Raw genomic sequence first — 22186 nt, 5'->3', positions numbered from 1 at the left:
CTAGCCAGGCTTAACATTTGCCTGTATGGCAGGACTCATACATCTGATCTCAGTTCTGGGTCTACACTGATTCCTTACTAGGAAGCAAGAGCTCAAACCTTTGTGGTTTTTGTAGAACATGCAGTTGTTGGCACAGGTATCAGGATGAGAGTCCCAGAAATCAGACCCACAGCAGCACAATGGAGGCAAGTCAATGTTATAAAGTTTTATCTTCTCCCTCATCTGAGCTCTTAAAGCTTCCATGTATCTGCAAAAATAAAAGAGTTTCCCTGTGACAGGATAATACCATTGCCTTCATTAATCCCACTGGCAAAGCCAGGATTTTGAGAACAAGACAAAGGAGCCCTCAATCATTCACCAGCTCACCTCATGTATTCCTTATTTCTCTGTTGCTTTTCCTTACTCTTCCTCACTCTTCTCTCCTCCAGTCTGAGTTGAGCCAGTACTTCACATGCTTTCTCCCCAGAACAGGTGTCTTGCTGGTAGGCCATCTCCTGGATCCTCTGCTCCTCTGCACGACGCTGGTGCTCCTTCTCACTCTTAATTCTGTGGGCAGAAGTGCTGTTTAACTGGATCTTTCAGAGAGAAGGAAGATGGTCCCATGTTCAGAGGACAGGACTAAGTCACGAGCACTGGGTTCTGTTTTCTGCTGCATGTGGGACCTAGGGTATGCCATACATCGTCCTTCCCCCCACAACTGTAAGATACCGACAATACCCTCTTTCTAGAAGCACTGGATCTACAGCAAGGAGTTGGATTCTGCTGCTTTCGCCCAGGCCCCAACTAGTCACCTACCTGCAGAGGAAAATAATTCTGCACTGTGTTTAAATGCAGCATCAGCTTTCTATGTGATAAACTTTAACATAACGTAACTGTTCCTTGAAATTTTCCCTCCTGGCTTCCTCACTGGAGAGTTTTGTGCCTTGTGTGCGCGCCTTCTCCTTTCCTCCATCCCTTTATAGCTTTTCCTGTTTCCCCTCCCCCCCACACTGTCTTTTGTTCTGCCCCCCCATGTTTTCTGTCTCACATTTCTTCTCTCCAGAGAGCTCTGACCCCTCCACCCACAGGCTTCCTTCTGGCTCGGAGGATTTGCACACAGTTCCAATAGTCAGTTTGTGAGGTCAGAAGGTACCATTGTGATCATCTAGTCCGATCTTGTGTACAGCACAGGCCAGAGAACTGCCCAGAAAGGATTCCTGTTTGAATTACAATTGAAAAAACATCCAACCTTGACTTAAAAATGGTCAGTGTCAGATTCTCTCACAACACTTGGTAAATTGTTCCAGTGATTAATTATCTTCAGTATAAAAATGTCTGCCTTATTTCCAGTCTGGATTTCTCTACCTTTAACTTCCACCCTTTGGATTTTGTTATCTTTGTTTGCTGGACTTAAGAGCCAAATATTTGTTCCCCATGTCAGTACATAAAAACGGATCAAGTTGCCCCTTAACCTTCTCTTTGTTAACCTGAAGGAACTCAAGCTATCACTACAAGACAAAACTTTTCCATTCATTTAATCTTTCTCATGGGTCTTCTCTGAACCTCTTCAATTTATCAACATCCTTCCTCAGTTGTGGACACCAGAACTGGATACCATATTCCAGCAGCGGTCAAACCAAAACCCAAATGTAGAAGTAATATAACCTCTTTAGGTTGAGATTCCCCTGTTTATGCATCCAAAGATCACACTAGCCCAGAGGGCCACAGGATCACACTGGGACTTCATGTTCAAATAATTATCCACCATGTCCCTCAAGTCTTTGTCAGAGTCCCTGTTTCTCGGGATAGGAATCCCCCAACCTGCAAGTATGGCCTACATTCTTTGTCAGGAGGCTCCTGTGCTGCTCCTCTTCTCCACCTTAGAAAGTAGCAACAATGCCTATGCCACTGCTGCTTCTTCCCTTCCATCCTCTAAAAGGAGCAGCTGCCCAAAGGGCAGGAACCAGCAATTCTGTTTCCTGGTCCCACTCAGCCCACTGCAGATTTCAAAGGGCCCTGGTAAGTGGGTTTCCTCCCCAAGTACTGGGGATGATCTTCACTCCTCCCACCACTCCAGGCGGAGGACAGTACTCCATCAGCCAAAGCAGAGGGCTGTAGCTCTAATCTGGGCTTCCCTTCCTCTCCCCGTTGCATTCTCAGGACAGGGAGAGTGAAGGAAGCCTGAATCTAGGGAGAAATTTGGTGTAGACTCCATCCAAATGCTGATGGGGAAGGGATACAGAAAGGCTCACAGCTGCTTGCCTTCAGTGCAAGTGTTGGGCTGACCAGCTCTGGGGAATTAATCTTTATTACATTGTAGTGGACTTTAAAACAAAAAAAGTCCCGCATATGTGGTGTCTGGAGTTTGGGGCAGAGACTGGCAACAAGAGTGAGAGGGCTGAGGCGGGAGTCATGGGAGCCAAGTGCTAGAGCTTTGCATGGAAGTTGGCTGGGGAGGAACTTGCTCCAGCCAATACATGGGGCAGACTGCATCCATGCAATCACCATCCTAGGGGACATGCTGAGGACAAAGCTGGGGGAAGTTTTAGTACAAGTGCTATGGACATTCTGGGCTGTACCACAGGACACACTGTTCCAATGTATGCCAGAGGCCATTTAAACCCTTAGAAGAGCCCAGAATCCAGAGGGCACAAAGGTAACTTACAGCCACCTTTGCCGTCAACCCCAGGAGGGCCCTGACCTCTGGGTAAGGTATGCCATGCTGTGCTTAGTGCTTTAATGGACCAGAACATTCTTTATATCTGATTTTTGGTTTTATGATAAAGCTCTTCATACCTTGATGTAGAATCTGGGTTATTGTGTAAACTATATAAGCTTGTACTAAAAATGTTAAGGACATTCTCTGGAACAAGTTATTACCATAGGCAGAAATGGACTTTAAACAGAGACATCTGATTTAGTTGAGGATTGGTCCTGCTTTGAGCAGGGGGTTGGACTAGATGACCTCCTGAGGTCCCTTCCAACTCTGATATTCTAGGATTCTATGATCTACCATGTTATTCTTTTCAATGAATACCAAATGCAATAACATATTCTAACTAATCACTGCCAAAATTCAATCTGAAATCAAAGCTAGGTTGAGCTCAGATTGGAAGAGTACCAGAAATTAAATAAAGGGTGTTTGCCGAATGGACCAGAAAAAACACACACCAAGGAGGAGAGCGCCTAAGCCAAAGCTTCTCTAGTCAAGTTATAACGCCCGAAGATGTCTTTACAATGAAGTGGTAATACAACCTGAAGTACATCGTAAGTATGCTCCTATAAAACTCAGAACAAGGACAGCTTAGCTTTACATCAAGTAACTATAGGAACAGCTCACTTCCATATATAGAAAGGCTGGGCAGCTAGTAAATCTAGCAAACTTATAAGACTGCATCAACCTGAAACAAGAAAATACTTCAAATGGTCTCCACATACACAGCAGCCTCTTGGTGTTCATTCCCGGGGCAGAATTGGTTCTGTACTAAAGGCTGTCGGAGAAAAACTCAGTTCTCGCTTTTCCTTTGGGTGCAGCAAAATCAAATACTTTATTATTTCTCTAGTAATTACAATAGAGGGAGAGAGTGCCCTAGGACACAGGGTCGCCCCAGTCCCGGACAGGTCTCTCAACTGGTAAATAATTACAGCAAGCATTTATACCTTTATTACAGACTATAACTAGCAATAATACAGACGATAATGAGCAACAACTGCATTTTGTTTATACATAAGCCATCCTGCTATCTTATTTTTCTCACTCCTAGAAGACACCAGTCTGCATATTTGGTTATCAGTTACAAGGTCGTAATAACTTTTTACACAGTTCTTTTCCTCTCGCCTCACACTATCCTTGCTTCTACAAGTCTCACGTCATTAGGGTTACAGCTGGCCTAACTCTTGCTAACTGACTGACATGCATTAAAATCCCTTCAAATCCTTGTTAATTCTTTCCCTGCTTCCACACTCCCCCCTTTTGTACTTCTAGTACAACAGATATTTTCAAATCTCTATTTGCATTAAACCATGGATTTCAGATTCTACAGCAGATATGTCAACCTTAGGGGTTTTCATTGGATGTAATGACAATGCATGATTAGCATGGACATAAAAGGTTTGTAAATGAGTTTCAATAGCTCATGGATTAGGGACCCAATCTTATGGAGTTCCAGGGGCTTCTGTATAGAAAGATTAACCTAAATAATCTACCCACCCAATGGGAAACAGTGCTCAGTCTAGAAGATACCATCAGAGATGCTTAGTTCTGCATTTTTCAAACTGTGGATTTGTGTCTCCAGAGATAACATGCTTGTTAACGGCAACAATGTTTTAAAACAAATATATAGAGAGGTGAGAAATAACAGACCTCAATCCTATTGTCCCTCTGCAAATTTGCGTACACAGTCAATCCCTTACCTCTCTAAAAGTGCAAAGTTTCAAAAAGTTCAATGACTAGAGGATTGTTGAGGGTGGAATAGATCTGGACAAGGAGAAATCTGGAGATAAATGTGAGACAGGAGGGGCAGGCAGTAGAAACAAAAGTGAAACTGTTTGAGCAGCATATTCCAGAAGTCTTGAGGCCTTTCTGAGTGCAGCCTTCATTGATTTGAGAACTACCATTCCATTCCCTCACTAGAAGGGAAAACCTATAATGGAAGCAGACTGTAAAAAGAGACCCAGTTTGGGAATTTTTTAATGAAATTCCTCTACCTGTGGGTAAGACAGGCATGCATGCAAAATGCAAACAATGCAACAAAGAAATGTAAAGTCTGGTTGCCTCGATGAAACAATATCATGAGAAGTGTTCCTTCTCAGGAGGAAGCTGTTGAAGATGACGAAAGGAACATGTCTGAACATGCAGGATCTTCAGGTTGGTAAACTTTTTTATTTCACACTTCTTTCTTAAGGACTGCCTGTCTTCCTTCTGGTCTATTCTTGAATTGTCATGTTTGAGCAAAAAAATATAGTTGTTACTCTATGGTACTATCATTTTAGATGCAGTTGTGATAAAAAATAAATAGCTGAAATAGGGAGATCGTCCTTTTACAATTTCACCTTTAAAGTAGTACTGAGTGTCAGTGAATGCAATGAGTAACTTTAGATAATGTTTTCACCCCTCAGCCATAAGGCCAAGAAAATGCGCAATTAAATAACTGCATTAACTTATTTTGTTTAGCAGAATCTATCCTCAACATACAAGATTCTGAAGACTAGCCACCTTCAAGATCACCATAATTTTTTTTTATAGTTTCAGAGTTATCCGCCAATGATAGTTTTTCAGTCACATCATGTATGTCACATAGCCACAGTATATCACCTGTAGCAAAAAGAAAAGAAGATCTCCATCACCCAGAAACAACCATAGATAAGTTTGTGATAAGAACCAGCAGATTACAAAAAGAGGTAATTGATGAAAAAAATTGCCCAGGTTGTTTATGCAACAAATTCTCCTTTCCATATGATTGAGAACCCACACTTCATTAACATGGTTCAGTCATTAAGATCAGGATACTGTTCACCCAACAGAGCAGATGTTGCAGGCAAATTGCTGGATAAAAAGTGTATGAAAGAAATTGAGCAGTGGGCAAAAGGTCTAGCAGGTAAAATAGTTAACCTGAGTCTCGATGGGTGGAACAATGTCCACAATGATCCTGTTGTATGTGCTCGTGTGACAACCGAAGAAGGGAATGTCTTTCTTACAGAAACAATTGATACATCAGGAAATGCACACAGCAGAGTATTTACAAGTAGCAGCAATAAAAAGTATAACAAACTGAAAAAAAAAATTAAATGTCTAGTAAGCAGCTTGGTCACAGACAATGCTGCAAATGTATCCAAGATGAGAAGAAATTTAGATGAGAGTGAAGAGAGTCCCAAGCTAACAACATACAGTTGCAGTGCTTATTTGATGGAACTCCTAGCCGAAGACTTCAGCGTTCCAGAAATAAAGGCTAATGTTGTTCATATTGCAAAATACTTCTGTAACAACCACTTTGCATCAGCTACTCTGAAAAAAGTGGGAGAAACCAAGCTAACTCTCCCACAAGACGAGCGATGGAACTCAGTAGTGGACTGTTTTGAGTACTATATCAAGAACTGGCCTAATCTGATGACAGTTTGTGAACAAAATCGTGAAAAAATAGATGGCACTGTCACAGCCAAAGTTCTCAACATTGGGCTTAAGAGAAATGTTAAACACATGCTGAGTACCCTGAAGCCTATTTCTGTAGCCTTGAACAAAATGCAGGGAAAGAGCTGTTTTATTGCTGACGCTGTTGAAATTTGGAAGGAACTGAGTGAGATCTTAAAAAGAGAAATATGCAGAGTTAAATTACAAGCATTAAAAAAAGAGAAGCACTATCTCCAGCTCATTTTCTTGTGAATATTCTAAATACTCGGTACCAGGGTCAAACCTTAACTGCTGAAGGAGAGGAGTTGGCTATTACATGGACATCCAGCAATCATCTCTCCATAATGCCAACTATAATAAAACTTCAGAGCTAAGGGTGAACCATTGAAGAAATGTATGTTTGCTGATGATGTTTTAAAGAAAGTCCCACCAGTGAACTGATGGAAGTCACTTAAGCACTTGGATTCAGAGACTGCTGAAGTGATAATCTCACTTTTAACAGCAGTAGTTTCTTCTACTGGTCTAGAAATAATATTTTTTCCTTTGGACAAATTCATTCCCAATTGAGAAATCGTTTGGGACCTGAAAAAGCAGGAAAGCTTGTTTTCTTTTCCAGATTATGAACAAACAGGAAAATGAAGGTGAAGACAACTGAGTTAGCTGCAGAAGCCAATATTTTAAATTTCTCATGTTGACCTGGCTGACAGTCGATTTAATTTGTTTTTCTAAATATTTAACTATTTTAGTTATACAATTTAAACAAAAACAAACCTGATTTAAAAAAAAAACTTGAATGTGTAACTAAATTCAAATTCATATGCTTATTTTGTCAAAAATATTATATGTTTGCTGTTGAAGAAAAAAAATCCAGAATACTTAACGATGTTGTTTTAGTTAAAAAAAAAATTATGTCTGTCTGGTGATGTTCTCCTAATACACCCTGGCGAGAAAATCCTCTAAATATTAATGATTAACCTGTTGAATTGGAGCTAGTTCACCTTCCAATGACTTCATCAATATCTGCTTCAATTACCTTTGGTAAATGAAATAACCAATCATTCATTTTCTGAGATAGTTGTAAAACTCATCTGAAAAGTTTCCAAAAATAAATCACTTAAAAAATGTATAGTGTGTACCTTCTAAAAATGAAACCTACATCTGTCTCTGAGTTGTGAAGAATACATAGTAAGGCTATTACAACCAACAAGAATGCACTTTTATGGAGAAATCCATGATTAAATTGAGTCTTCCTGACTAGTGATTTAAATCAAATCTACCCTGGATTATTGAACTAGTGGAAGTCAATGACTAAGCACCTAGAACCAGAGTTTGCAGGAGTGCTAAACCAGCTTTTGACAGCGGTAACCTCATCTGCAGATGCAGAGAGAATATTTTCATTTCAGTTTGAAATAATGACTAGTTCATTCCCATTTAAGAAGCCACCTGGGAGTTAAAGATGCAGGAAAGTTTGTTTTCCTCTTCCAATCTATAAATAAAAACAGGTGAGAGGATATAAGCTCTATTAGTTCTAAAATCTTCGAGGAGAGTGGTGACCAGAAGCAATCAGTTCAATTCACTAACTACACATAATACTTAGTTTTAAATGCATAACGTTTTGATAAACTTTCGAATTTTTTTCTTATGTAGCCACCAAATCTGAGATAGTTTTATTTAACTAATAAAAAACAAATATTAAAACACCATTTTTTGGTATTTAATTGAATTTGAATTTCCAAATAGAGCATGACAAATCGCAAGTAAAAAAAATCATCTAGTAAGAAAATGAGAACGATACATTGCTAACATCATAAAAATGTAATAACTGAGAACCTGAAAAAATGTAAGATAATTGGTTAAATAAATGTATTAATATAGCGTAGCCTTCTGGTGAATAAAAAAAGCACCGCATTTAGAGTAAAGACTATATTTAATTGAAAATCAACATGTTTTAATGGTTAAAATTCTCTGAAAAGGTCAAACAAACATGTGGACAAGGGGGATCCAGTGGATATAATGAACTTTCAGAAAACCTTTGACAAGGTCCATCACCAAAGGCTCTTAAGCAAACTAAGCAGTCATGGGATAATAGGGAAGGTCCTCTCATGGATCAGTAACTGGTTAAAAGACAGGAAACAAGAAGGGTAGGAATAAATGGACAGTTTTCAGAATGGAGAGAGGTAAACAGAGGGGATCCCCCCCAGGGATCTGTACTGGGATCAATACTGTTCAACATAGTCATAAGTGATCTGGGAAAAGGGGTAAACAGTGACGTGGCAAAGTTTGCAGAAAATACAAAATTACTCAAGATCATTAAATCCAAAGCAGATTGCAAAGAGTTACAAAGAGATCTCACAAAGCAGGATGACTGAGCAACAGAATAGCAGATGAAATTCAATATTGATAAACGCACAGTTATGCACATTGGAAAAACATAAAATGATGGGGTCTAAATTAGCTGATACTACTCAAGAAAGGATCTTGGAGTCACTGGGGATAGTTCTCTGACAACATTCACTCAACCTGCAGTGGCAGTCTAAAAAGCTAACAGAATGGTAGGAACTTTAGGCAAATATCATAAATGCTACTATATAAATCCATGGTACTCCCGCACCTAGAATATTGCGTGCAGTTCTGGTCACCCCATCTCAAAAAATATATTATGGAACTGGTTGCCAAGGGATGTTGCGAAGGCCAAAACTATAACCAGGTTAAAAAAAGAATTAGATAAATTCATGGAGAACAGGTCCATCAGCGGTTATTAGTAATGGTATGATTCTTCTCACAGAAGTCACAGATTCTGTGACTTTCTGGGATCTCTGTGACTTTTTGCAGGGCTGTCGGACCAGCAGCTCCCAGGGTTAGTTTATCCCCCATGGGGCTGGAGCAGAGATGGTCAGCCCCTTCTGCAAGAGCAGCAGCTGAGCTGGAGCAGCTGTTGGAGGTCAGCCACTAGCAGCGCTCTGACTCTTAGCCTCCGCCTCCCCCAGAATATTTTTAGTAAAAATCAGGGACAGATTGCAGGGTTCCATTAATTTTTGTTTATTGCCCATGACCCATCCCGGACTTTTACTAAAAATACCTGTGACAATCTTAACCTTAGCTAATAGCCAAGATGGTCAGGGATGCAACCCCATGCTCTGGGTGTCCCTAAGCCTCTGACTACCAGTTGCTGGGGCTGGACAACAGTAGATAATAACTTGATAAGTGCCCTGCTCTGTTCATTCCCTCTGAAGCATCTGGCATTGACCACTGTCAGAAGACAGGATACTGGGGCAGATGGTTCATAAGAATGGCCATACTGGGTCAAAGCAATGTGAATCATCCTCTCTTTAGGAAAATTGCTAAAAAGTACAAATGCAAGATGTTTAAAAAAAACCAAACAAACCAACCATGATTTAAATCAAGGTTTCTGGCTTGTTGATTTAAATCTTGATTAAAATCAATGATTTCAGTCAGTGATCTAAATCAAATCCATCCTGGGTCAAGGAACAGGAAAAGAAAAAAACAGTATGTCAGAGGGGTACAGAATCCTGAGGTTCATAGAGTTTCTAGTCCCATCCCCTTTTGAAGAATGCAGAAAGGATTTTTATTCACGTTAAAATCAACTGTCCTTCATTTGCACGTTGCAGGGAAAAAAAAAGTTTTTATTAAGAACTTTCATGTGTACTATTTAACATGGTTCTCAATTCATTCAACACTTTGTCTTTAGATTAGCGCCAGGTTAAACTGTATATAAAAAAGTAAGTGCATTAATTCCTGGTTAAAAAGGTCATTTGAAGTAGCATTTCCTCTTTTAAAGCTCAGAGATCACCCTTGCAAACAATGGCTCCAATCCCACAAACACTTATGCATGAGTCATTCTCAGCACACGAGTAGTGTCTCTGCAGTCAGTGAGGCTACTCACCTGCATAATATTCACATGCACATGTGTACAGATCAGAGCCAGTGTGTATTATCTGAAAGTTAAATCTGGCTGCAGTTTGTGTCACTTAAAGACACAAGGAGTCAGCTGACATTTCTTGATCTATTTGTGTCATGATACAGTGACCTAATACTTGAAGAAAAACTTTCTTCTGCAGTTACTGAGTTGAAAAGAACTGAAAACAGAAGATTAAAATACAATTTATGCAATGCAAAAATAAATCAAGATGCTAATAAGAGCATGTTAAACATTCATATGAATTTAGGAGTAAGGATTTAGGCTGTAAGACACTTACTTGGACAGGGCCCCTTTCATTTGGGAGTGTCTGTTAAATGCCATGCACACGTATGGCATATTAGGAGCGGATTCCTTCCGCCGAGGCACATAAAAAATGGAAGAGCTCAGATAATTGTTAACAGGTAATAGGTGATGCAGTTACATTTGCTATAGAGACCCTTCCTACACATTTTATAGGTCAAAGTTAAGAAACGGATAAGATCTGTTACCATTATCTAGTCCACCCCAATGGTCAGAGAGGGGCGTTCCCTACACAGCTCTCCAATTGTTTTGTCCAGTACAGTTTTAAGTGACTTGCTATCTCACTGAAACAACTTTCCCCAATGAACAGATTATACAGTCAGGAAAGTTTTGCTGATTTTTACCCTACTCTTTCTTGGATCAGCTTCATCCCTTATTTGTAGTCCCTTAAGATGTGCCACACCAATTCCTCCTCCCTGCCTTGGGTTTATATTCTTCAAATACTTCTATATGGTTCTTCTACTCTTAGGCTATGTCTACACTACAGTTTGTGTCGGCATAACTCGTGTCGGCATAACTCATGTCAGCTAGGGGTGCGATAAACCATCCTCCTGAGTGACATAAATTCTGCTGACATAGTGCTGTGCCAACACCAACATAGCTACCGCCACTCGCAAAGAGGGTTTTATTATGCTGACAGGAGAATTCACTATATATATATATATATATTCCTTAGATTATTATACCACATATACAGGATCTCCCCTATGCGTTTGATGACAAAGGGGCTGCAGTACATGGCAGCTCTTGAGTCAATTAAGCACATAAAGCTTCCCTCATACTACAGCAGTTCTCCTGTTAACCACACACCAATTTGAGGCAAAACAAAGGAACTGACGCAAGGAAAAAAAAATTAAATCAGAGGACTAAAAGGATAGTAATAGAATTCAGACCAATCAATATGGTTTTATGGAAAATACATGTTCTAATCTAATAAAAAACACAAAAAGTGATAAATTTGACAAGTTCAGTTGATAAGAGTAACTTGCATAGAAACACACTCAAAACTCCAGTACAGCATTTGTCTTAATACTGCATGACACCCTAAGATACCAGTTCCTTTAAGCACAAAGTGAATGAGGAACATATTAAGTTATTAGAAACTGGCTAGCAGATCTCAATAGAAAATTGTTAATGGAAGATCCTCATAAATGGGGGCATTTCTAGAGGGATCGGTTCTCGGCCAGACAATATTTTTAATCAGTGCCCTAGAACAAAGTATTCCTGATAAAGTAAGATCTGTGGACTAATAAATAATAATGGGGGAAACGGTCACTTACACAGAGCAACCTAGATTACTTGGGAAAGCTGGGCATGATTAAACAAGGAGTTAAACACAAAGATAAATGAAAGTAATAAACTTAAATCCAAGAATGTTGGTCATACTCAGAGGATGGGGGACTGTACCCTGAAAAGCAGCAACTCTGAGAAGGACATCTAGCCAACTGGGTGTTAACCATGACCCCGGAGCTCCCAGTGCAATGCCGTGACCAAAAAAGCTAATACACCCAAAGACCATATGAACAGTCAATAGGAGTAGGGAGACTATGCATACAGCTCTATCAAGACCATCACTCACATATTGTGTCCAGTTCCTGTGTCCATGCCTCTAAAAGAGCATTGAAAAAACTGAAGAGGGTTCAGAGAATAACTACAAGACTAATTTGAGGTCTTGGAAAACATGTCTTTATAGAAACTATTTAGTTTATCAAACAGAATGTTAAGAGTTGACATGTATCAAAGTCAATGGGTCTAGCTACAATGCAATCAAAGCTCTTGAGGGCACAGCCAAGCTAGCTTTCATCTAGCTAGCTAGCAGTAGCGAAGCCCTGGCAGCTTGGGCTGCAGTAGCCCAACCAGGACACTGCTTACATACTCTAGCAGCTACATGTGCTGCAGACATACCCTGTAAGTATCCACACAGGGAGAAGATATCTAATAGTAGAGAGCTCGTTAATGTAGTAGACAAAAAACACCACAAGCTCCAGTGGCTTGAAATTGAAACTAGACAAATTCAAACTGGAAATAAGAGTGCAAATTTTTAACGGTGAGAGTAAATAACCATTGAAACAACTTATTGAGGCAAGTAGAGGATTCGCTATAACTTGAAGTCTTTAAATCAAGATCAGATGTCTTAAAAAGCTTCCAGGCTAGTAAACCCACAAGTTATTGGCCTTGATGCAGAAGTTACTCTGAAATTCTATGGCCTGCTTTATGGAGAAAGTCAGACTAGATTATCACAATTGTCCCCTCAGGCTTAAAAGCTGTGAAATTTAGGACAACCTTCTTTTAGTTGACTGTACATCAAGGGCAACATCTATAAAGAAATCCATAATTATTAGTCGTTACCTACTTTGCAATTTTCTTCTGCCGCTCTTTCTGCCTTTGCTGTTCCTTTACTTGTTCTCTCTCGATATCCATGAAGAGACGTCTGTATCTCAGGTACTGATTTTGACGCTGCAGGAAAGACGACATAGTCTTAAGAGGAAGGTGTCTTGGTGCAATATACAGCAGGACCTGGAAGTGGCACTGCAAGAACTCACACTGTGCACGTTATACTGCAAGAATTAAAGGAGGAAGGATTAAGTTTTGAGCTGAGAAGTCTCGCCAAATATCACACTGAATAAAAACCCAATAAGCAACATCCTGTGAAATCCACCACAGAGTTTACCTGTCTCCAGCTGCTGCTGCTGGTCATTCTGATGATAGAAAACACATATCATCAGTCAACTTGTGCTCCCTGTGTATGAGTTTCTTCTTTCTCCTCAAGGGAGAATTAAAATGTTTCATTGCACATGTTCCAGAACTGAATGAAAGGCAGGAAGAAAGCTGTTACCTTGCTCCTCTTCTCTCCAGCTACCTTGCAAAACCATGATCTTGGTAACAACATCTTCTACTGCAAGGGTTCTTAAACTGTGTGTGACATCTTATTAGCAATACCGTCTCATGGACGCCAGCTATAGCAATTGCTTGTGTTGTAAGGTATTTTTACTGGAGCTGGCCAAATTTTATTTTTTTTCCAATGGAAGAGTTTCCCCGCTCCTCACCATCAGAAAAAGGTGTTTCATTGAAATCAAAGAGGTTTCACTGGAATGTGCCAACTGACAGAAAAGTTTAAAACCTATTTGACTGAAAATGGAGGACTGTGTTCCAATTTTCTTGTTTTGTTTCAACTTTTAAATGTAATATGTTTAATTTTTTTAAAAAGTTTTTCAATGTTTGGACATTACTGAAATGATGGGTTTCTATGAAGTATTTCAGAATTTTTGTTCCATGGTAAATTTTGACTTCTCATCCTAACTGGAAATGAAAGGAAATTTTGAAGTGTCAGACTTTCCCACAGGATGGAAATTCCATTTTTCCCGATCATCTTTAAGTTTTGCCTTCTTTCAGTGTTATTTTGTAGTTGCAGTGAGGTACAGGCAGCACCATGTGACCAGCCAGCTCATTGACAACCACCAGCAAGAGGGCCACAGGCCACAGTTTGAGAACTTCTATGCTCCTGATGGACCCACGGTGGATTTCCCAAGACAACACTCATCTACCCAACCTCATGCACTCATAGTTCTTCCTCCACCCCTAAGATTTCTGCTGTAGAATCTCTGAAAGGCGATCCAGCATAAAGGAGGGCCTGTAGTGAGAAGCCAGAACCAGGGGTGTGGAAGATTTACATTACCCAGCCAAGGAGAGAGGAGTGGCTGGGGACATTTTTTCCCCTTCAATGCTTACACATTTTCTAGTCAAAATAAGAGACCACACGGTTTTAAGATTAGCCCTGTGGCTGATCAGCCAGAGGGCATGTGAAAAAGCCATGCCATCAGCTCCAGCAACAGCTGGAGCCTTATTAAGTATCCACGGTTTCACAGGGGAGATAAGCCCCATATGTGTTGCTATATAAGGGGAAGTCTTTGATGTCAAGGCTTCAGCCCCACCCATAGAATTCAAAGGGAAGAAAAAAACCCATGGATGTACTAAGAGTGGAGAAAGCGTCTAACTAAGCTCACATCGCCATGCAGATTTGTAAATTTTAAGAGCAAATGGGACCATTAAGATCATCTAGTCTGATCTCTGGCATAACACAGGCCATAGAATTTCATCCAGTGATTCCTCCATCAAGCCCATAACTTCAGGTTGAACTAGTTCATCTTTCACATGGGAAAGAAACCCTATAGGCATACAGAGTCTAGAAACAGATTCAGGACAGAGGCCTGCTGAGCATACATCAAACGCTGCACATGGCATGGAAACGCAAGTGAATCCTTCCTTGGTGGGGAACTGTTCTATGTACCTAAAAGAAGACCTGGTTTCTAAGGCCTGGTCTACACTAGGGGGGCGGGGGTCGAACTAAGGTACGCAACTTCAGCTACGCGAATAGCGTAGCTGAAGTCGAACTACCTTAGTTCGAACTACTTACCCGTCCTCACGGCGCGGGATCGACGTCCGCGGCTCCCCCGTCAACTCCACCACCGCCGTTCGCGGTGGTGGAGTTCCGGAGTCGACGGGAGCACATTCGGAGTTTGATATATCGCGTCTAGATGAGACGTGATATATCGAACTCCGAGAAGTCGATTGCTACCCGCCGATCTGGGCGGGTAGTATGGACGTACCCTAAGTCACATGCTGCATTTGATGCACTGCTATTTTCACAGTTTATATAGGGTTTTCCTCCCAGGTAGGCCCTCTGCTAAGAGTTGAGATGACTGAACTTTTGAGTGATCATGAAGTTAGAAATAATGGTGTGCAAGATACTGGCAGGCTTGCAATGGAGGAATCAAGCTTTAGGGTGTGAAAGAGAAAAGAAATGGGAGGCTGAGCGGGAGAGAGCAGTAAGCTTAGAGGAATGGGTGGAGGAACAAGTCAGAAGGGTTGATATACAGAGGGGAGAGACCATTTGGAAGCGATGAAGGAAAGATTCTTTGCACCTCAGGGGTTCAGAGGTTGCGAAGTAATTGGTAAGAAGTTGTTAATTTAAGAATAAAAGCAAACTGTTTATCATTTGAAGCTTATGTATAAAATACGGCAAGGCCCACAAGTGAAAGAGGGAAATGTTACATTAAAATAAGTGGACAGTGAAAGGGAATGGGTGGGGAGGAGAAGCACCTACTAAAATAATTCTCTCTTTTGGGTCTCCCAGCGGTTGTCATCTTCCTACGTCTTCTAGGCTGTAAGCCAAGCAAGGTATGGACTAGCATGTCGTCTCTGGTGCAGTGTCAATCACATGGTCTGTACTTAATAGTTACTAAATATTACGTGATAGCATGGCTCATCCTGTGTATTGTACAATACCAAGCACCCTGAGGGTGCTTCATAAAGACAGTGGTCATAGATTCATTGCATGGTACAATTAAAATTATTTTGTTATAATGGATGTTCTGGAAGAATTTTGCTGCTGAAATCCAGGGCAGTGCTACAATAGGCAACTCTGGGTTTGGCAGACCACAGAAACCTCTGCCCATTACAGGTGGGTACTTTGCTTGCAACGCTGTAGTCTACATGCTTTGCAGTTTATCTGGATTCCAACATACATAAATGGAAAAGTAACAAGCTTTGCTTGTAGTTAAGGCCAGCCCTGTGTGTAAAGGAATGAAAAGCTTGCATAGGAGCCAATTCCATACACAACGACTTGGACCTCAGTAAAGGTCCAACAACAGACAAGTATCAATCCCCCGCTCGCAACTAAAAAGAGAGCCTAGAAAGAAGCCGAATGGCAAGAGAACAGAAATCCTCATGGGCCGAGCACGTGCTCTGCTCCTCTTGGAATGCAGTGTTTCAGTGGCTTTGTATGTCTTTCGTGGCAGTGTACATGGTAAGTTAAACGCTGGGATCCTGCAGGGATTACCTCACCAATTGAGACTACGTAGTTATGGTTCCAGCTGCCCCAATGATTCCATGTATGAAGTCAACCAACAGCCTTAAGGGTGTTAATAAGTATTATACAGTACTGGCAGCTATGCCACCAGCTTTGATATATTATGCCAGTTTCTGGTGTTTCACAGTAAACAGCAGTGTCTCCTAACGTGCCCTGCTCTTGATATAATTCAGACGCAGATGCCGAAAATACAAGTAAGACTTTATGCTATTTGACATACCTGTTTCTTGGTTTCTTCTTTGTCTATTCCAGGCCAAAGTACAAGGGGAGCTTGGAAATCAGTGCTCAATCCTGAAGACGGGCCAGCAGGGTCTGACGCGTTCATTAATCCATTATAAAGCTGAAAAAAAAATATGCAGTGGATCAAGACATGATTGGCCTCAGCACTTTCAGTAAGCCAGAGTATCAATAGACTTCTGTTGAAGTTTATAGCAGTAACACTGGTCTTTTGACTAAGTACACAAGTTCTGTACACCATTCATACGAAACACAAAATATGGGGCATTGACATTGCTGATAATTTTATGTATGGCACACAGGAAAGATCATTGGTGCCACTATTATTGTTGAGAAAACATCTTCATTTCTACAATCAGGCATTTATAACACTGCCATGTAAGTTTGTTTTGGACAGAAACATAAAAGAAAAATCTTAGCTTGGAACAAACTGAAGTTTTATTCACGGCTATAATTGGTTTTGGAAATTAAAGTTGCCCCACTTTAGCCCAGAAATTGTGCAATATCCTTACAGAGCTCTGTGCACATGATATCTTATATATATATATATATTAAAAAAAACCAGTCAACCTGTAGAACTCATTGCCAGAGGTTATTGAGAAGGCCAGAAGCATAACTGGATTCAAAAAAATAAATTCATGGAGGACAGGTCCATCAATGGCTGTTAGCCAATATGATCAGGAACACAACCCCATGGTCTGGTTCCTCCTAAACATCTCACTGCCATAAGCTGGGTCTGAACAGTGGATGGATCATTCAACAAATTGCTCTGTTGTATTAATTCCCTCTGAAGCAACTGGCACTAGCAACTGTCAGAAGACAGGATACTGGGCTACATGGACCATAGGTCTGACCTGGTATGGCTACTCTTATGTTCTTATGTAATTAATGTGAAAATTAGTGGATGTTTTTGCACAGTATATGATTCCTACTGTTTTTCACGCATGTATGTGACTTATTTTATTAGATATTCCCAGACAGAAATTTGTTCAAGATGCAGTTAAGATTGAGATTCTATACTTATTATAAGGACAAAAAATCATTACAAGAGCATCGCAGTTCGCCCAAAGTGACAAATTAAAGACCTTAATTCTGAATGTCCTGGTGAAAAATTATGAGAAATTCAAAACTTTTTAAAACATGGAGATGTACAGATGTTAGATTTAAGGTCCCCAAACATGCTACATTTGACCCTGTAGTGTCACTAGCACTAACTTCCCTTTTTCTCTCCCCATTCACACTTAAGATCTGATCCTGCAAACTTTTACTCATGCAGTTCACAAGGTCATGCTTCCACACTGAAAGATGGGGATTTTTTGTTCAAGGACTTAAAGAAATTTGCAGACATCTTAATAAGTAAAGCCATTGCACTCGTACAGTGGCCAAATCACGACCATCCTCCCATCTTTCTTATGTTCTTTTTCCTCACAAGGGCTCGGAGACATATCTGTGGGAAGCCAGTTGTAAGTGTGATGCTTTAGCCACAGGAGCCCTTTCAATACAAACAGAATAATTCCATGATCTAGACTTAAGTTTGTATATACAGATACAATGTGTTCAGCTACACCTGTCTAATTAGTGGCACACAGAATGCTAGTGAAGAAGAGATTCTTCAGCATGCTATCTGAAGAATCAGGTTTGGGAATGTGTATTTTTGTGGACCTTTGTTTGTTAATGAAGGTGACTAAAGTTTGCACAACCACTGATTGACTAAGGACAAAGCATTTCTCTGTGTGCTCACCTATTATGGATGGATAAGTCTGTCTTGGAGTTTGCTCTTATCCCCTCAGAGCATTGCTATAGGAGTGCAGCTTTCTGTTTTACTTTGGGTTAACTCTTACATGAACTCTGAACTTGGGTCCTGCCAGAAATATTACTTTTCAGTTCATTCATGCAAAGTTAAGGCCACTTATGCATCAATTTGTCTTGTATAACCATTGTTTAAGGATCAAAAACGGAATTTAGTGGGATTTGGTAGCTGGTAACAGGACATAGCACAAAAGCTGTGCAAATACTGCAAAAAGCTACTTGCAAACTGTTCAATTACATGTGCTTATTCTTAGTTATATTCAACACATTTTTGTTTTTTAGTTTCACAAACATTTGTACCAGTGAGTACTTGTTTACAAGAATATTTTCAGGATGTGGAAGTCCCACAAATACTTAGGCAAGTATTTGAAGCAGACAGAACTTGCTCAAGCCTTCTTGCTTCAATATTTATAATCGAATCACGGATCAAAAAAATACAAACATCTCATGTCTAATATAACCATTCTTGGCACAAATAGTAAATGCTCCCATTTTTGAGTAAACAATTTATAAGCAACCCATTGGGTGAAATGTTTGCCTAAAGTATCAAATTCAAACAAATGCTTATATAAATATATCAGCCTGCTTGTAAACAGAAAAAAAAATCCAGTCATTAAATATGCTGTCACAAGTACTTGTCCTGGATTCACATGGAATATTCACCCGTAATTATGGGTTCAATTCCAGCTCAAAATGGCAGTGATAAAAAAAATTAAATAGCTACTTGCTGTTTAGTGGCTTGAGTGAATAGACACCTATGTAAAAAAAGTCACCACCACAAATGCTACTCTTTGCTATCAAGCTCAGCAGAGAGGTCAAAGTAGAAGTCTGAACTCATATCTGGAGTCTAGAGTTCAGGTTAGGAGGTCAACTGGCAGTGCATCACCACTGCTCAGGCAGTAACTGTTCTGGAACAGCAGTCTTAAAGACCAGAAACCACCTTTACTTAGAACAAGAATTAGGGACGCCAGGACTGGCTGACCCAGCCTTGGTCACATCAGGTCTGGGATTTTAGATGTCTTACTTTTCCAAATTCTAGTTTGTAGTACAAGTTGTCATCACCCTGCTCAGCCTGATTTTTGGTTGTTGCCTGGTCTTGTAGTTCAGCGGGAAGGTCATGATGTCCTGCCAGAGGAAACTCCTCACACTCTTCTCCATGCACTGAGGTTGGCCTGCGAGACACTAGTTTCTGGGGAAACAAATGTTAGATTTAAACTTAATTGCATTATTTCATTGCAGGAGCAGCTCATGAATAAAAGACCCCTGTAAGCTTTGGGTGTAAGAGCAACCTGAGGACATTTGTTCTCTGGGTCAGTGGAGACTAAGCAGGTTGTAAAGAGGATGTGCTTGAACTTCAGTAGAGGGGAATGAGCAAGAAATAGTGCCACTGCAGATTTTAACTGGTGGACAATCTTGTCAACAGTGCAAAAGTGACTGGTGGGAATAAAGGAAGTGGTTTTCTGTGCATGTCGTTTTGCAGTAGCAGGAGACGCAAACATTAAAAAAACCAAAACACTTGCTAATTGCTGCTACAGATTCTCTCAATACTTAGAACAGGCACCATCTGAGCCATCTATATTTGTGGTACAAACAGGAACTACCTGTGGCATTTGCAAAGTAACTGTTGGCAAATACAGGGTGCTGTATGTGCAGGTTTCTGGAGTCACATCAAGGTGTGCAGAATCTTGGGACCTCTCAGAAGAGAAGATATTCACCCTACAATAACTATCAATCTTTGAGATGTTGTAGTAAGTGTGGCTCCCACTGTAAGTGTACCTGAGATCAGAGTTTTGTGAATACCAGCGTGCGTCAGGGTGGTGCACACACACTGTTCCTCCTGATGCTCCCATCTGAGAGCATAAGGGTGGGATAGCCACAAACCTCCCTTGGTTCCTTGCAATTCAAAGTCTGTGGCTTTGGAGAATTCTGAAAAGGAGGGATGGGGAGCAGATCACATCTTATAGGGTTGGAAGGGACCTCAGAAGGTCATCTAGTCCAACCCGCTGCTCAAAGCGGGACCAATCCCCAACTAAATCCCCAAGTGGCCCCCTCAAGGATTGAACTCACAACCCTGGGTTTAGCAGGCCAATGCTCAAACCACTGAGCTATCCCCCGCCTCAACTAGCCAGTTATTGTAGGGTAAGTAACTGAGCTCTCTTCTTTAAGAATATCAGTGTGGATCCCACAGCAGGTGTCTGGCAAGCAGTTTCCTCATTAGATGGCGGGAATGAGAAGTTTCAAATAAAAATTGAAGAACTGCTCTCCAAAACTTGGCACCTGATCTAGCCTTGAGGTCAAGGACAGAATATCTGACAAAGGTCAGTGACCTGCTCTATAGTGTTGCCATGCAGATCTCAGATATTGGCATATCCCTGTGCCGATAGAGTGAGCCTTGACCGTTGGAAGGAGAGGTCTGCCAGCTATCTTGCTACAAGTGGAAATACATTATGTGATCCACTTAGAAAGAGTCTTTGCAATGAGATGGCCTGAATTTTTAAAGGGCTAGATGTGGCCTCAAATAGGTGAGGAGACACCCTAAAAGGCATGGTCCTTTTGATACAATGGAACAAAATTCTGTCCATCAGAAATTAGCCCAGATGGGTTGAGTTCGTTTGTTTTAGTTTCCTTCAGCAAGTAAAGTGAATAATCGAACTTAGCTGAAGTTAAAGGATAGTGAGTTGGACACTCAACGAGTTCTCTCTCGCTATCTCCAGCAGTAAGAGAGAACTGGAGGGTCATGGCTTCCCCATCCTTGATGCCCCAATACCAGGGCCCAAGGAGGAACAGGGCCCAAGCATAGCCCTGACAGATATGACTATCCAAAAGATAAATCTTGCATTCATGAGGCACGTGGGATCCACAGCAACACACTAACAAAAACAGATTCTAGTTTAAGCTGAAAAATACCTAGAACAAGAATTTGTGGGTAATTCTTTTATTGAACATGGAAGTGTTCAATACATTTAATCAGGCCATAGAAGATAGAGAGATGGTGTTCACAGAGAAGCAGGCCAGATATTGATTCAGACCCTCTCGATATCTGAAGATACAGTAGATCTTAAAGGGCATCTGTGCAAATGAAGGAAGATAAAACACAGACCCAGGGTATCATGGACTCAGGATTTGTTCTATTTTGCTGTTTCTATGCTGGACGAAAAAAGACACTCTTGAAACAGGCCAGACCAATAAAAAATGGACAATTGTAAGAGTGAGACAGAGTTTTATTGGCTTATGTACGTAATGACTGCATTACTTACGAGCATTGAGGCCACTAGCATCCCAAAAAAGTGCCAATAAAACATTTGTACCATTTCACCCTGCCATGCACCATGGCTTTCAGAGAAACATGTTCATAAACAGCTTGGCTATGATAAGGCAGTAGTTAAGCTATTTTTGTAGTTCTTCCACCATAAAGGCAAACTCCTTAAGCACCACAAGCCCAGTAGTGCACATGTCAAGAGAACTCCCTCAATAACCCAGAAGCATCTCTCTACATCAGCCATTCACAAACTGTGGGTTGGGACCCCAAAGTGGGTCGCAAGCACATTTTAATGGGGTCGCCAGGGCTGGCTTAGACTTGCTGGGGCCCATGGCCCAAGCCCCACCACCCAGGGCCCAAGACAAAGCCCAAAGGCATCAGCTCTGGGTGGTGGGGCTCAAGTTACAGGCTCCCTGCCTGGGGCTGACGCCCTTGGGCTTCGGCTTTGGCCCCCCAGCCTGGCATGGAGGGGCTCGGTCTCCTCCCTCCTGGGGCCGTGTAGTAATTTTTGTTGTTAGAAGGGGGTCTTGGTGCAATGAAGTTTGAAAACTACCGCTCTAAGTGTCTATTTTAAAAGCCTTCTAAAACAAACTCGGTCCCTTTGGGCAGCTAGGAACTGACAACCTCCACTTGCAATTTTCTAATGGTATAAAGCACTGGGTTTGG

At 41.0% G+C, this 22186-nt stretch overlaps 1 protein-coding gene across 6 annotated transcripts in view; it reads right to left on the bottom strand.

Annotated features, from left to right (window-relative positions):
- The window catches only part of CCDC15 (coiled-coil domain containing 15), a 36991-nt gene that overhangs the window by 2184 nt on the left and 12621 nt on the right, over window positions 1-22186 (bottom strand). For all 6 annotated transcript variants that reach the window (XM_044997403.1, XM_044997408.1, XM_044997405.1 and 3 more), the window contains exons 6-10: window positions 19286-19450; window positions 16436-16555; window positions 12700-12803; window positions 367-546; window positions 99-247 (exon numbers count right to left, since the gene is read on the bottom strand). In XM_044997403.1, coding sequence (XP_044853338.1) covers window positions 99-247; window positions 367-546; window positions 12700-12803; window positions 16436-16555; window positions 19286-19450 — 718 coding nt within the window. The remainder of the gene's footprint in view (window positions 1-98; window positions 248-366; window positions 547-12699; window positions 12804-16435; window positions 16556-19285; window positions 19451-22186) is intronic.

Source organism: Mauremys mutica, chromosome 22 (genome assembly GCF_020497125.1).
Source record: "Mauremys mutica isolate MM-2020 ecotype Southern chromosome 22, ASM2049712v1, whole genome shotgun sequence".
Taxonomy (NCBI): domain Eukaryota; kingdom Metazoa; phylum Chordata; order Testudines; family Geoemydidae; genus Mauremys; species Mauremys mutica.
This window is presented reverse-complemented; position numbering and strand designations above follow the sequence as displayed.